Source organism: Geotrypetes seraphini, chromosome 3 (assembly GCF_902459505.1).
Source record: "Geotrypetes seraphini chromosome 3, aGeoSer1.1, whole genome shotgun sequence".
Classification (NCBI taxonomy): Eukaryota; Metazoa; Chordata; class Amphibia; order Gymnophiona; family Dermophiidae; genus Geotrypetes; species Geotrypetes seraphini.
Window position 1 is genome coordinate 294,845,204 of NC_047086.1, and position 13,825 is coordinate 294,859,028.

The following is a 13,825-nucleotide window of genomic DNA, read 5'->3' on the forward strand; positions in this document are numbered from 1 at the left end:
CTGCATCTCCGCCCTGTTCCTCCCTAGTCATTTCTTAGTATTGCAACGGAAAGTGAAACGAAACAAAAATCTTTAAGAAAAAGGAGATTACCACTGAAAAATAGCTAGAAAGCGATGACACAAATGCTCGCAGTCTAAGTAACAAAGTTCATGATCTGCAAGCCCTGATGTTAGAGGCAGATCTAGATATTGTCGCTATCACAGAGACATGGTTCAGTGAATCACATGGATGGGATGCAAACATACCGGGATATAATCTTTTTAGGAAGGACAGAGATGGTCAAAAAGGTGGAGGAGTAGCTCTCTATGTAAAGATTAATATCCAAGCGACCGAAATGCAAGGGACCTGGGGAGAGGAAGAAGCGATATGGATCGCTCTGAAAAGAGAAGATGGAACTTCTATCTACGTGGGTGTAGTCTGTAGACCTCCGACTCAATCACAGCAAATTGATAAGGATCTGATTGTGGATATCCAAAAGCTTGGAAGGAAAGAGGAGGTTCTGCTGTTGGGAGATTTCAACTTGCCGGATGCGGACTGGAATGTTCCGTCTGCGGAATCGGAAAGAAGTAGGGAGATTGTGGATGCCTTTCAAGAGGCTCTGCTCAGACAAATGGTGACGGAACCCAAGAGGGAAAAAGCGATATTGGATCTGGTACTCACAAAAAGGGAATTTTTCAAGTACCTTTCTTATTTCTAATCTTAATGTATATTTTCTGTAAACCGCTTAGAACCTAACGGATGTAGCGGTATATAAGAAATAAATTACATTACATTACATTACAAATGGAGTGAGTATCTCTAATGTTCGAGTGGGAACCTGGGAAGTAGCGATCATCAAACGGTTTGGTTTGATATAACGGCTAAAGTGGAGCGCGGCCGCACAATACTTAAATTCCTAGATTTCAAATGTACAGACTTTAATGCAATGGGAGAGTACCTGAAGAAAGAGCTGTTAGGATAGGAGAACATAAGAGAAGTGGAAAGACAGTGGTCTAAGCTGAAATGAGCGATAAAAATGGCTATGGACCTTTATGTGAAGAAAATCAATAAAAACAAGAGAAAAAGGAAGCCGATATGGTTCTTCAAACTAGTGGCGGACAAAATAAAGGCGAAAGAGTTGGCGTTCGCAAAATATAAAAAAAAACCCAAGAAGAGGAGTGCAAAAAGGACTACAGGGTGAAACTGAAAAAAGCCAAGAGAGACATACGTCTGGCGAAAGCACAGGCGGAAGAACAAATGGCTAAAAATGTAAAAAATGGAGACAAAAATTTTTTCAGATATATTAGTGAAAGGAGGAAGATGAAAAATGGAATTGCTAAATTAAAAGATGCTGGAAATTGATATGTGGAGAGTGAAGAGGAAAAAGCAAATGTGCTAAACAAATACTTCTGTTCTGTGTTCACAGAAGAAAATCCTGGAGAAGGACCAAGATTGTCTGGCAAAGTTACACGAGAAAATGGAGTGGATTCTGCGCCGTTCATAGAGGAGAGTGTTTATGAGCAACTTAAAAACTGAAGGTGGACAAAGCAATGGGACCAGACGGGATCCATCCCAGGATACAATGGGAGCTCAGAGAGGTTCTTGTTCAACAAATCTCTGGAGATGAGAGTGGTTCCTGGGGATTGGAGGAGAGCGGATGTGGTCCCTATTCACAAAAGTGGTCATAGGGATGAAGCAGGAAACTACAGGCCGGTGAGCCTCACTTCAGTTGTTGGAAAAATAATGGAAGTGTTGCTGAAAGAAAGGATAGTGTACTTCCTTGAATCTAATGGGTTACAGGATCTGAGGCAACATGGCTTTACAAAAGGTAAATCGTGCCAAACGAACCTGATTGAATTTTTTGATTGGGTGACCAGAGAGCAAAACCTTTGATACAGTTCCTCATAGGAGACTGTTGAACAAACTTGAAGGGCTGAAGTTAGGACCCAAAGTGGTGAACTGGGTTAGAAACTGGCTGTTGGACAGACGCCAGAGGGTGGTGGTTAATGAAAGTCGCTCGGAGGAAGGAAAGGTGAGTAGTGGAGTCCCTCAGGGTTCGGTGCTGGAGCTGGTCCTGTTCAGACCTACATTTCCAGTGCCTATGTTTGTCATGCTTACATAGGCGTGTTAACAGTGCCTAACACCACTTCCAGCATTAGCCATGCCCTTAGTGGTGTTAAGCACTGTAAAGTGCATATGTGGCACGATTTCAGCACCTATTATTTAGGCATTAGTAGTCACTTTACTGTTTTTTGCCATTTTAAATGGCATTTGTCAGTTAACTTAAGTGCCATTTCTAGAATTTCCCCGTAAGGGACCCAGCGATGATTAGCATTAAACCCGGAAATTCAATGCTGGACCATATCTGGGCATTAGTTTTCCGGGCTTGCAGAGCTGTCTAACGCAAAGCCAGTTAAATATGCTATTCAGCACTTTACCATCTATGGGTTTCCACAGATAGGACTGACATTTATACGGCCCTATTAATACAGTTAATCTGGTTGGTTATGTGCTGAATATTGGTACGTAACTGGCCTAGTGCCATCTCAACCTCCTAGAATGCTCCCCAAATAACCATTCTTTCAGTTCAGCCCTAACCGGTTATTTTCAGGACCATTGAAAATTAGTGGTTAGCCCCAAAAAGGTGATTTAACCAGCCAGGAGCCATTTCTAGCTGTTAAATCACATTGAATATTGACCTGTTCACTTGTAAAACATAATAATAATATAACAAATTATTATACTGGATAGTCTTCATTCCATTTGTTATAAAAAAGCATTAAGGCTCATCTAATATAATAAAGAGCTAGCCGCGCATGCGCACTCCTATTTGCGTGTTCCGTGCGTGTAGGTCTGTGGCCGAAGGAGTGCGCATGCGCGAGTCCCCAGCCTTGACCGCGGCTTGAGGCGTATGCACCAGTTAGCTGCATCGGGCGACAGGAGCGGCTCTGGCAGCAGATGGCGGGAGGAGGGCTCATGGTCCTGCCGCCGCTGCCGCTCCTGTTTACAGCGGCCTGCATGTCGCCGACTCCCCCCCTCCCGCAACAACCACTATCGCTCCTGTTCTTCCCCTCCCTCCAGTCACCGCTGCCATTCCTATTTAAAACGGCCTGCTGAGGTTCGCAGCCAGCTGAGCGAACCTCGCAGGCCGCTCTCCACATGGTAGCAAGTTCCCTCTGACGCAATTGCATCAAAGGGAACATGCTACTGAGGTGAACAGCGGCCTGCGAGGTTCGCTACAGCCAGCCGCGAACCTCAGCAGGCCATTTTAAATAGGAATGGCAGCGGTGACTGGAGGGAGGGGAAGAACGGGAGGGGAAGAGGAAAAAGAAGGGCCATGGAGCAGGCAAGAAAGGGGGCTGTTTTGGTGGGAGGGTTGTGCTGAGTGCAGATAGCAATCATGGGGAGGGGGACAGAAAGGGGCCATAGAGCAGGTAGGCATTGCGGAAAAGGGGGAGAGGGAAAGGAGGCTGCTTTGGGGGGAGGGGTGTGCTGGGGGCAGACAGCAATCAGGTGGGGGAGGAACAGAAGGGGACCACGGAGCAGGTAGGCATTGCAGAACAGGGGGAGAGGGAAAGGGGGCTGCTTTGGCAAGCAGGGGGTCCAGGGAGACAGACAGAAAGAAAGACGGACAGACAGGGGACCAGGGAGAGACACAGACACAAAGAATGACAGACAGACAGCGTCCAAGGAGAGAGAGACAAATAAAAAACCCCCAGGAGGTAGGCAGTATAGAGTGCTGCTGGGAGGAGGGTTTTGAGCCGCACAAGACTGTTCCCAAAGCCCCTGCGGAGAGTTGGGCCAACCTATCCTTCCTCACCGACGCCGAAGAAGCTGCAGGCCCCGCTCCCTGTCGCGCTCTGAGCACTCACGATTGGCTGAAGGGTGTCATGCCAGTGCTGCAGGTACAGGGGGATGCTTTTGTTGCAGAGGTGTGCTGGGGGGTAGACAGCTTTGCTCGGGGGGAGGGGGAAGACACAAAGGGGTCAGGGAGAGGGAAAGGGGTATGCTGGGGGCAGACAGCTTTGCTCTGGGGGGGGGGAATGACACAAGGACACAGACACAAAGAATGACACACAGGGTGCCAGTGAGACAGACAGAAAGGAAGACATTCAGGAGAGACAGCCAATGTCCAAGTAGAGAAAAACAAATAAACATAGACAGACAGACAGCGGCCAAGGGGAGAGAGAGAAAGAAAGAAAGACAGACACACACATCTATTCTAGCACCCGTTAATGTAACGGGCTTAAAGACTAGTATTCTATAAACAGTGCCATAAGTTAGGCATCGGTAAGCGCCCTACCGGCACCTAACTTAAGTGGCAAATCCATTTAAAAGCCACCTTAAAATTATTTGAAATAAAAAAATGTAGGTGCCTAGAGTCGCCTACAAAACCGGCACCTAGATCACGTTTACGGCAGTGCGTAAGAATGGCTAAGGTTGAAGTAGGCATGGTTAATGCCAGAAACGTCCTTAGGTGCCGCCGTAAATGTAATTCATGTCAAACATAGGCACCAGAAATGTGGGCCTTGAAAACCCTGTCCTACATTTCCGGTGCCTATGTTTGAAGTAGCCGCGATTCTACAATCCAGCCCTAAATATACTGAAATAGATGTTTATAAAATAACTTCAGAGATATACATAAAGGGAAGTATACAGTACTGATGTTCATGGGCGGAATTAGGGCAGGAGTAGCACATATGTAAATATTTTTTAAATCATGCATTAGTGCCTAGACTTATATATAAAAGTTCCACCTGTCTTATGTGGGAGTTGTTAATGAGGTTATTTGTTATGTTGATAAAATAGGTACCTTATATTCACTTCTGTGCCTTCTCTATGTAGGAGCTCTGATATATAATCACTCTCATAAACATAGTGGAAAGCAATGTTTAAAACCATTTTCCAGATTAAACAATGTTTTACTTGTAGAAATTTGCTATTTGTTGATCTCTGCAGTGAGAGAAGTTGTTCCTGTGGGTGAGATTAAAGTGGGGACTGGAACAATGCACTTCTAGCTTTGTTGTCTGAGAAACAAACACTGGAATAGTAAGAGGGAAAAGCTAGTCAACTTGTTGGCTTCCCTTGAGATTCCAAAGAGTACAAAGGTGGATGGTTTTATGTCAACTAGGGAGGGGACAATTACTTTAGATGGGGAAGGAGCAGTGGTGTAGTGAGGGAGGTTGGTGCCCCTTGGGGGGCCCCCTACATACCTCTTGAAATGTTTGCCAGCGCGAGTAGCACTGTCCACCCGCTGCCCGCGCTTGCCTCAGTTCCCTTCTGATGTCATGTCTTGGTCCAGTGGCCAGGAAATGACATCAGAAGGGAGCCGATGCTGGCACGAGCAGCAAGTGGAAGATGCTGCATGCGCCGGCAAACATTGTGGTAGGATAGAGACGAGGAGAGGCTCTGGCATCTGCGCCTCTCGTGAAGATGATGCCCGGGGTGGTCCACTCCCCTTGCTCCCCTTACTACACCACTGTGAAGGAGGAAGAATCTTATGGGGTATTAGTGACATTCTCTTGTAATTATTTAATTCAGGTTGAATGAAGGAGGAGTCATGAGGGGGTGGGGGTGTTTGTTGGTAAACCCCACTCAACTAGTTAATTTATTGGTGGGAGGGAGAGGGTTGACTCTAACCCTACCTCCTCTCCCTCTCCCCTTTATACCACTCCTAGAACTAACAGTCCCCCTTCCTACACACGTACAAACACACAAATTTTTTTAAGTTTAGGAGAGAGGAAGATACTGTACTTCCTCCCTCCTAGCTGAATACTGGTAGTACTGCAGCTGGTACCATTTACTGTATTATTAATTTAAGCATTAATCCCAGTCCAGAGTTTCAGCATTAACATGCATCAGCAGTGCTTTAATATGTATTTATTATTAATACACACACTAACTCATGTCCACCAGAATCTTCAATATCTATTGTTTGGAATGGCTTTTCCCTTTCATACATTAGGGTTTTATTTTCTCTCTCATGTAGTGACATCATGAACAATAAAGTATTTTACCAACATCCCAATCTCATGAGAGCTTTGGGCATGCATGAGACAGTGATGGAGGTCATGGTGAATGTACTTGGAGGTGGAGCATCCAAGGTAAAAAAATAATAATAATGTTTTGCCAGATTTGGACAAATATTTTAAAGGTCCTAAAGCACTCAAAACATGCTTGGAAATAGGAAAGATAGGAAGATATAATATAAACATTCAAATATTTCAATAAATTATAGAAAGGTGAAATTTTCCACAGAAGAGGTAATTTAAGAACAATGGGACAAGTCTGTGATGTGATGTGATGTTGGAGGATGCAAAGTTCCAAGAAAACAGGGAGCTGCTTTGTATTGAGAGAATGGTGGATGCTTTGAATAGCCTGTTATCTACCAGTCAATATTCAAAGCTATTTAAGTGGGCAGGAGAGGATCCTCCCTGCTTAAGTCACCTAGAGCCATCTAATCACCGAAATTCAGTGATACTTGACTGATTAGCAGTGCTGAATATTTTTGATTATTGCCTGAACTGAAAACGGATAACTTGTAGGTTTTCCAGGGGCAGAGTTGGCACTTATGCAGTTAAGTGCCAATATTCAGTGCTGGGCCATGTGCAGGCACCGGCATTAAATATCTAAGTTCCAAGTTTATTTAGAGTTTGATATACCGACCATCAAACAAATATCTGGACGGTTTACAATTGCTAAAATTGGAGTTTTTAAAAAAGAAATAAAAAGTGCATTGTGGGAATTTATTAGACGATATTCAACGCTATTTAACTAGTTACAAATGGTCACTGACTACTTAGAAACATAGAAACATGATGGCAGATAAAGGTCAAAATGGCCCATCTAGTCTGCCCATCTACAATAATCATTATCTCTTTCTCTCTCCGAGAGATCCCATATGCCTTTCCCAGGCCCTCTTGAATTCAGACACAGTCTCTGTCCCCACCACCTCTTCCAGGAGACTGTTCCGTGCATTTACCACCCTTTCTGTAAAAAAGTATTTCCTTGGATTACGCCGGAGCCTATCAACTCTTAACTTCATCCTATGCCCTCTCATTGCAGAATTTCCTTTCAAATGAAAGAGACTCAACTCATGCACATTTATATTGCGTAGGCATTTAAACATCTCTATCATATCTCTCCTCTCCCGCCAAAGTATACAGATTGAGATCTTTAAGTCTGTCCCCATATGCCTTATGATGAAGACCACACACCATTTTAGTAGCCTTCCTCTGGACCGACTCCATCCTTTTTATATCTATTTGAAGGTGCGGCTTCCAGAATTGTGCACAATATTCTAAATGAGGTCTCGCCAAAGTCTTATACAGGGGCATCAATACCTCCTTTTTCCTACTGGCCATACCTCCCCCTATGCAACCTAGCATCCTTCTAGCTTTCACTGTCACCTTTTCATCCTGTTTGGGCACCTTAAGATCATCATCATACAATCACATCCAAGTCCCGCTCTTCTGTCATGCACATAAGTTCTTCATCTCATAAACTGTACCATTCCCTTGGGTTTTTGCAGCCCAAATGCATGACATTGTATTTCTTAGCTTATTTGTAGGTAACTGCAAATATTCAGTAGGAGATAAGCAATTATCTAACCAGAAGATGTCCTACTGAACATTTATGATTAGCCCCTACTGGTTAAGCTGTGGGACTTAACTGGCTAGGCACTGATAATCCCCTTCCTATTGTTCTTCTCCTTTATATGTTTTCTTTTTCTTTACATATTGTAGTTCCAGCCCTCCTTTCCTTCATGTCTCTGTTTGTTAATTTTTTGCAGTTTATTAGTCTTTTAAAGCTAGTAATTTCCCTAGTGTTGTGTGTTTTTGAACTGTATTTTTGTTAGTAGATGGTTTTAACATTTTTGTACACCGCCTAGAAGGTTTGATTAGGCGGTATAAGAAATTTTAAATAAACTTGAAACTTGGTTATATCAAACCTCATAAATAGCAGTCCTATCTTTAACCAGTTTGACTTAAATAGTCTGCTGCTGAATATAGACTTAACTGGTTAAGTTCTTGGTGGCAAAAAACCCCTCAGATATTCAATGCTGGTCTCTGGAAATATCTCAGCATTAAATATCTGGTTTAACGCTGGTGGCGGGCAGTCAAAACACCATATACCATTGGCTGAATATCAGGGGGCTAAATTGTTTTCATAATCTACAATTTAAGTATGACTTGCAATTTTGTCACTATTTTCAATGGTTATTAGTAGTACACTGTACTGATGGGATAGAGGTGCAAGTGAGTGATTTGAATGATGAACCAGATGTAATATTGGTGGTGAAAAAACTGTTGGCCTCAACAAAGGTTACCTGCCTCCTCGGTAACATGCTTAGGTATGGCTTAGCATTAGTTTGGAAAATGTTTAGAAGTCTGAGCATGATGGGAAATTTTATAAGGCTTGGTTCTCCTATTTCATACATAATAGACCAATATCAGCATTTTGTAAAATACCGTAGCCAAATTGAATAATTTGCTTTCAGCCAATTGTTGGCTTTGCAGTGTCGAGAAAGTTAACTTATCGTACATATTGTTTCTCTAGAACCAGCTCTAGGAGTATTGCCAGAAAGTGTGGGAAAACTCAGGCCTATTTTTTATTTTAATGAGGACGCTATAGCTCAAATATATTATTTATTTATTTATAGCCCGCATTATCCCATAGTTCTAAGCAGCTAATTATATACTTATTTCAAAATGTTTCACCATTTATTAAATCATTTTATTAAATACTCAATCTATAAATACTATTAAATCAATCATATAATCTACACACAAATCACAATTAAAAAGAAATCTCCCTTCAGTTTGAGGCTGGTGATGTGATCCTAGTTTGGATCTCCCAACCATGTGAGCTGCTTCATATCTTATGTATAATAAATAACAAGTTTGTTAAATTAAATGGAGCCGTGACCAGATTAAGCTCCTGAAGACGCCTACCGGCGAAACACGGAATCGTGTCGAGCTTGATTAATGTGGATGATCTGGACACTATCTGATATGGAGAAACAAGTTAGAATTGATAAATGGAGTGATTTATGAGGATAACAACAAAGCACTGAAATCCACGCATAGAGTTTGCTGGCATCTTTATGTATGGGTGAACATTTAATGAAATTTTTAAATGGAATGTTTTAATGGTTTGAATGAATTGTGGGGGCTCTGTTTAATTGTGATTTGTGTGTAGATTATATGATTAATTTGATAGTATTTATAGATTGAGTATTTAATAAAATGATGTAATAAATGATGAAACATTTTGAAATAAGTATGTAATTAGCTTCTTTGTTTCAATGCTTAATTTAATTACTGAGTGAAGCTATTGATAAATTTCTGATAAGTCCCAGTGGTTCTTATGTAATAGTGCTAAGCAGGGTACAAATCATTAATATATACACCATGAAGCAGAGGTGTCAAAGTCCCTCCTTGAGGGCCGCAGTCCAGTATGGTTTTCAGGATTTCCCCAATGAATATGCATGTGATCTATTTGCATGCACTGCTTTCATTGTATGCTAATAGATCTCATGCATATTCATTTGGGAAATCCTGAAAATCTGACTGGATTGTAGCCATGAGGAGGGACTTTGATACCCCTGCCATAAAGCAATACACAAAACATCAAAAAAATCCAAAAATTGCATACTGATTTGGATAACTAATACTTAAATAGATTATGCAGTCATTAATCACATACAACAGTACTGAAACTATAGGAATATATCTAATGCTTAAATGCAATAAACTTAAGTGAATAATAATGTTTTTAGCTGCTTATATTATATTGATGCTAATTGGTTTATCTCCTTATCAAAGCCTTATCAAAATTTAAAGCTTTTTAATTTATGAATGCCTTTTGCATTGCTGTTATACTTCAGAATTTGAAGGCTGTAACCTACACAGAGTATATAAAACCTGGTGGAATATAATATGCAATGTTTTTAGATATGAATCTTTAGCTACAGATCAATATAAAAGATTATGATCCTTTTGTGAGATGTAGCAACTCTGTTTAATGACACTTCTAAGATGCCATACATTATATATGCTGGGATTATAGATTAATTTGTCATTATTTACAGAAATTAATTGAAAGTTTTGGTTTTTTTAAATATTGAAATAAATGGTGTGAAATGAACAAAACAAATCCCAATATTGGGAAAAACAACCAACCTTTGTATTGTATGCCATAATCTGCCTTTGTATTGTATGCCATAATCTGCCATAAAACACAAAAGCCAGATAAGGGAAAAGGCCTCAGAAGCCACGGGGTGTATTAACACCAGGGCTATGGGTTTAATCTAAGCTCTCCCCATGCTTCGATCATCAGCCAGAAAAACCCATATTATGCTGCACAGTTGTGCTATATATAAATAAATAACTTTAAATAGACTGTTGCAAAAAGGACTGAACTTATCTTTATATTGATGCAGTGTATTTGTGAGTGTCATCCATAACTAGTGCCACAGTCCCAGGTGCTGAAAAGCTAGAGCTGAACACTAAAGCTGAAGCCTGGTGAAAACCGAAGCTTGTTGTAAAAGCCATGGCAACAAGCAACAAGCTTCAGCTTTCACCAGGCTTCAGCTTCAGCTTTAGCGTTCAACTCTAGCTTTTCAGCACACGGGACTATGGCACTAATTATGGACGCCACTCACAAATACACTGCATCAATATAAAGATAAGTTCAGTCCTTTTTGCAACAGTCTATTTAAAGTTATTTATTTATTTATATATAGCACAATTGCTGCAGCATAATATGGGTTTTTCTGGCTGATGATCAAAGTGTGGGGAGAGCTTAGATTAAGTTTTAACTCTCACCCATAGCCCTGGTGTTAATACACCCTGTGGCTTCTGAGGCCTTTTCCCTTATTTGGCTTTTGTGTTTTATGGCAGAGTGAAATTTCTGGCAAGAAAATACAGCATAACAACTGGTGGTGTGTTGGAATCATCTCTCTTACCCCAGTTCCTCCACTTTGGAAGACTTCCTTATAATCTGTGCACATAAACTAAAGGCAAGGATCTGCCACAAAATATGCACAAAACCAGGAAGCAGATCAGTCCAAAATGAAGAAGTCTGATTTATTAATATCAAGCACCTGATGTGGCTATTTCGTCCACAGGCTGCTTCAGAGGTAAAAACTGCAGGTGAAAATTCAAACTCAACCCCTGCTAGACAGCACTTCCATTCCACAAAGCAAATCAGTGTGTCTTCCTTCAGACCGGCAGTATTTATTTTTCACAGACACAGAAGTAGTATAATTTTCCCCTGCAGTTTTTACCCCCTGACGCAGTCTGTGGGCGAAACGTGACCATGCTGGGTGCTCGATATTAATAAGTCAGACTTCTTCATTTTGGACTGATCTCCTTCTTGGTTTGTGTGTTCCTAATAATCAGTTTGGCTTTAGGGTTGCTACAATGAATATGAGTTAGGTTTATATATAATAAACAGGATCTCTAAGGTACTGAAATCTGTCTCATGCCTGCCTGTTACAGATATCTTGAAAACTGTACTGGATACGTGTGCCTTCACTGCTAGTTGGGAGCCCTTTGTTTCAAATATGTTATGTAGTGTATCATTTGAATACCACTATCTTCCAGGAAATTACATTTCCCAAGATGGTAGCAAATTGCTGTCGCTTTCTCTGCTACTTTTGCCGCATAAGCAGGCAGAATCAGAAAGCTATGTTCGACCATCTGAGCTATTTACTCGAAAACAGCAGTGTTGGACTTGGTAAGTAATAATAGAAAATCCATAATGTTTTGTTAGGTGGAGATAATTATGTGCTGAGGACATCGGGCATTTTGAAGATTTAAAACTTGTGTCACCAACTGATAAAATATTAACATTTTTCCTAGTCTTAATTATTATGAACTGCATTTTCCATGATATTTACTTGAGCTAATATTGTAAGAAAAATCTTTTGCACAGTGCCAGCCCATTCCTTCTGTAGCTTCCGAATTTTACTGTCTTGACTAACAGGAGCGCAGCTTCTGTTCTCAGACCTAAATACCATGTTGTCTAGCATATGGCCCTGCCTCTGAGCCATCTGGTTGACTCTGTGAAGTTTTCTTTATATTACAATGTTTGTCTTCAAATGTGATTATTATGGGGGGAAGGGTTAATGTTGTGTAGTAGAAAGTGGGAGAGAAAGATTTGATTTATGACTCAAACTGTTTAGTCCTTAGAATCGCAGCTTGGATAACCATTGTCATTGTGTCTGAGAATTTCCATTCTCTGCAGACAAGTAGGGGAGTTGAAAACATATTGACTGATGATATCGTCCAATGGAGCCTGATATATGGAACTCTCCTCTAGCTCAGGGAAGACTTTTTTGCCTCCATCCCGAGAATGTACAGGTGCACCCACACTGACAGGATTCCTTCTCTCTCTAATCAGTCTTCGTTTCTCTGTCAAACTCTCCTCAGAATTTCACCCTGTCAAAACTTTGCACTTCTAATGTAATTATAGAATGACTGGAGCTATTAGACAGCATTCAACAAGTCACTCCAGAGTTATTATAAGATCTCAGCTAATACATCTGTTGGAATGAGCTCAGGAACTGTTTAAAGGAGAAGCCCATCCTTAAAATTGCAGTAGTAAAACACTCCAGTATCCTGCTTCCCCTCAGGCTATCCATAATGTGACCATTTATTTTTTTCATCAAAACGGGACATCTATTAATATTCAGTCCCGCCCCCAATCCCGCCCTAGCCCCGCCCCCAATTTCTTCCATTCATTTTCATATACACACAATATCTTATTAATTCATAATGGTAAACATAAAATATTTAAAAAAAACACAAAGCACACTGTACGCAGAGAAAATGTTAATTATCATTTACGAGTTTCAGGGTTTTTTCAAAGATGTCAAGGCAGATTACTTTAAAATATACAATTTCACCTCAGTAACTATAGAAAAATAGACAAATATAGTGCAAAATATAGACAGCAGATATAAATTCTCAAAACAGACACATTTTGATCACTAAATTGATAATAAAATAATTTTTCCTACCTTTGTTGTCTGATGATTTCATGAGTCTCTGGTGGCACTTCCTTCTGACTGTGCATCCAATCTTTCTTTCTTTTGCATTCACAATCCAGCCCCATCCCCTTTGGGTCCAGGTCTCTCTCTTTTTTTCCCTCTGTTACCCTCCCCAGATTCAGTATCAGTTCTCCTTTCTACCTTTGTTCCAGGTCTCCCTCTCTCTCCCCCTCTGTTTGAACCTCCCATAGTCCTGCATCTGCCTCCTGTCTTTCCCCTTTTGTCCAAGCCTTTTTCTCTATAGTCTTTCTAATGTGCTTACAACCCCCCCTTTCTCTGCTTCTTTCTCTCCTTCTTTCCTTCCTCCCTCCTTCCCTCCCAGCAGATTTTAGCATATCTCTCTTCTCCTTTTTTCCCCTCAGATCTAGTATCTGTCTCCTTCCTCCTCCCAGGTCTGGTATCTGTTTCCTCTCCTTCCCCCCTGCTCTTGCATCTCTCTCTTCACTCCCTTCCTCCTGTTCTTCCCTGGTCTTCCTTCTCAATTTATTTTCTGCCTCTGTCTAAATTCTTTTTTACTATTCAGTCCTCAATTTCCCTCTTTCACTGTGTCTACCTATAGCTTGCCACCTCTTTCCTTCACCCCTTCCAGTAACTAACTCTATCCTCTTCCCTCAATTCTGCATGTGCCCTTTTTTCTTTCTTCTCCCCACTTCCTTCCAATGTCTGCTCCCCCTGTCCCTCACACTTCCATTCAGTGTTTGTTTCCCTCTCTCTACCCTTTCATCTACTAATCACCCTCTATCTCGCCCCTTCCATTCCATGCCCTCTGTGCTCTTTCCATCCAGTGT

At 41.2% G+C, this 13,825-nt stretch overlaps 1 protein-coding gene across 1 annotated transcript in view; it reads left to right on the forward strand.

The window, feature by feature from the left end:
* The window catches only part of RYR2 (ryanodine receptor 2), a 1,389,277-nt gene that overhangs the window by 817,631 nt on the left and 557,821 nt on the right, over positions 1-13,825 (forward strand). The window contains 2 exon segments of the mRNA XM_033937646.1: positions 5,970-6,084; positions 11,590-11,722. Coding sequence (XP_033793537.1) covers positions 5,970-6,084; positions 11,590-11,722 — 248 coding nt within the window.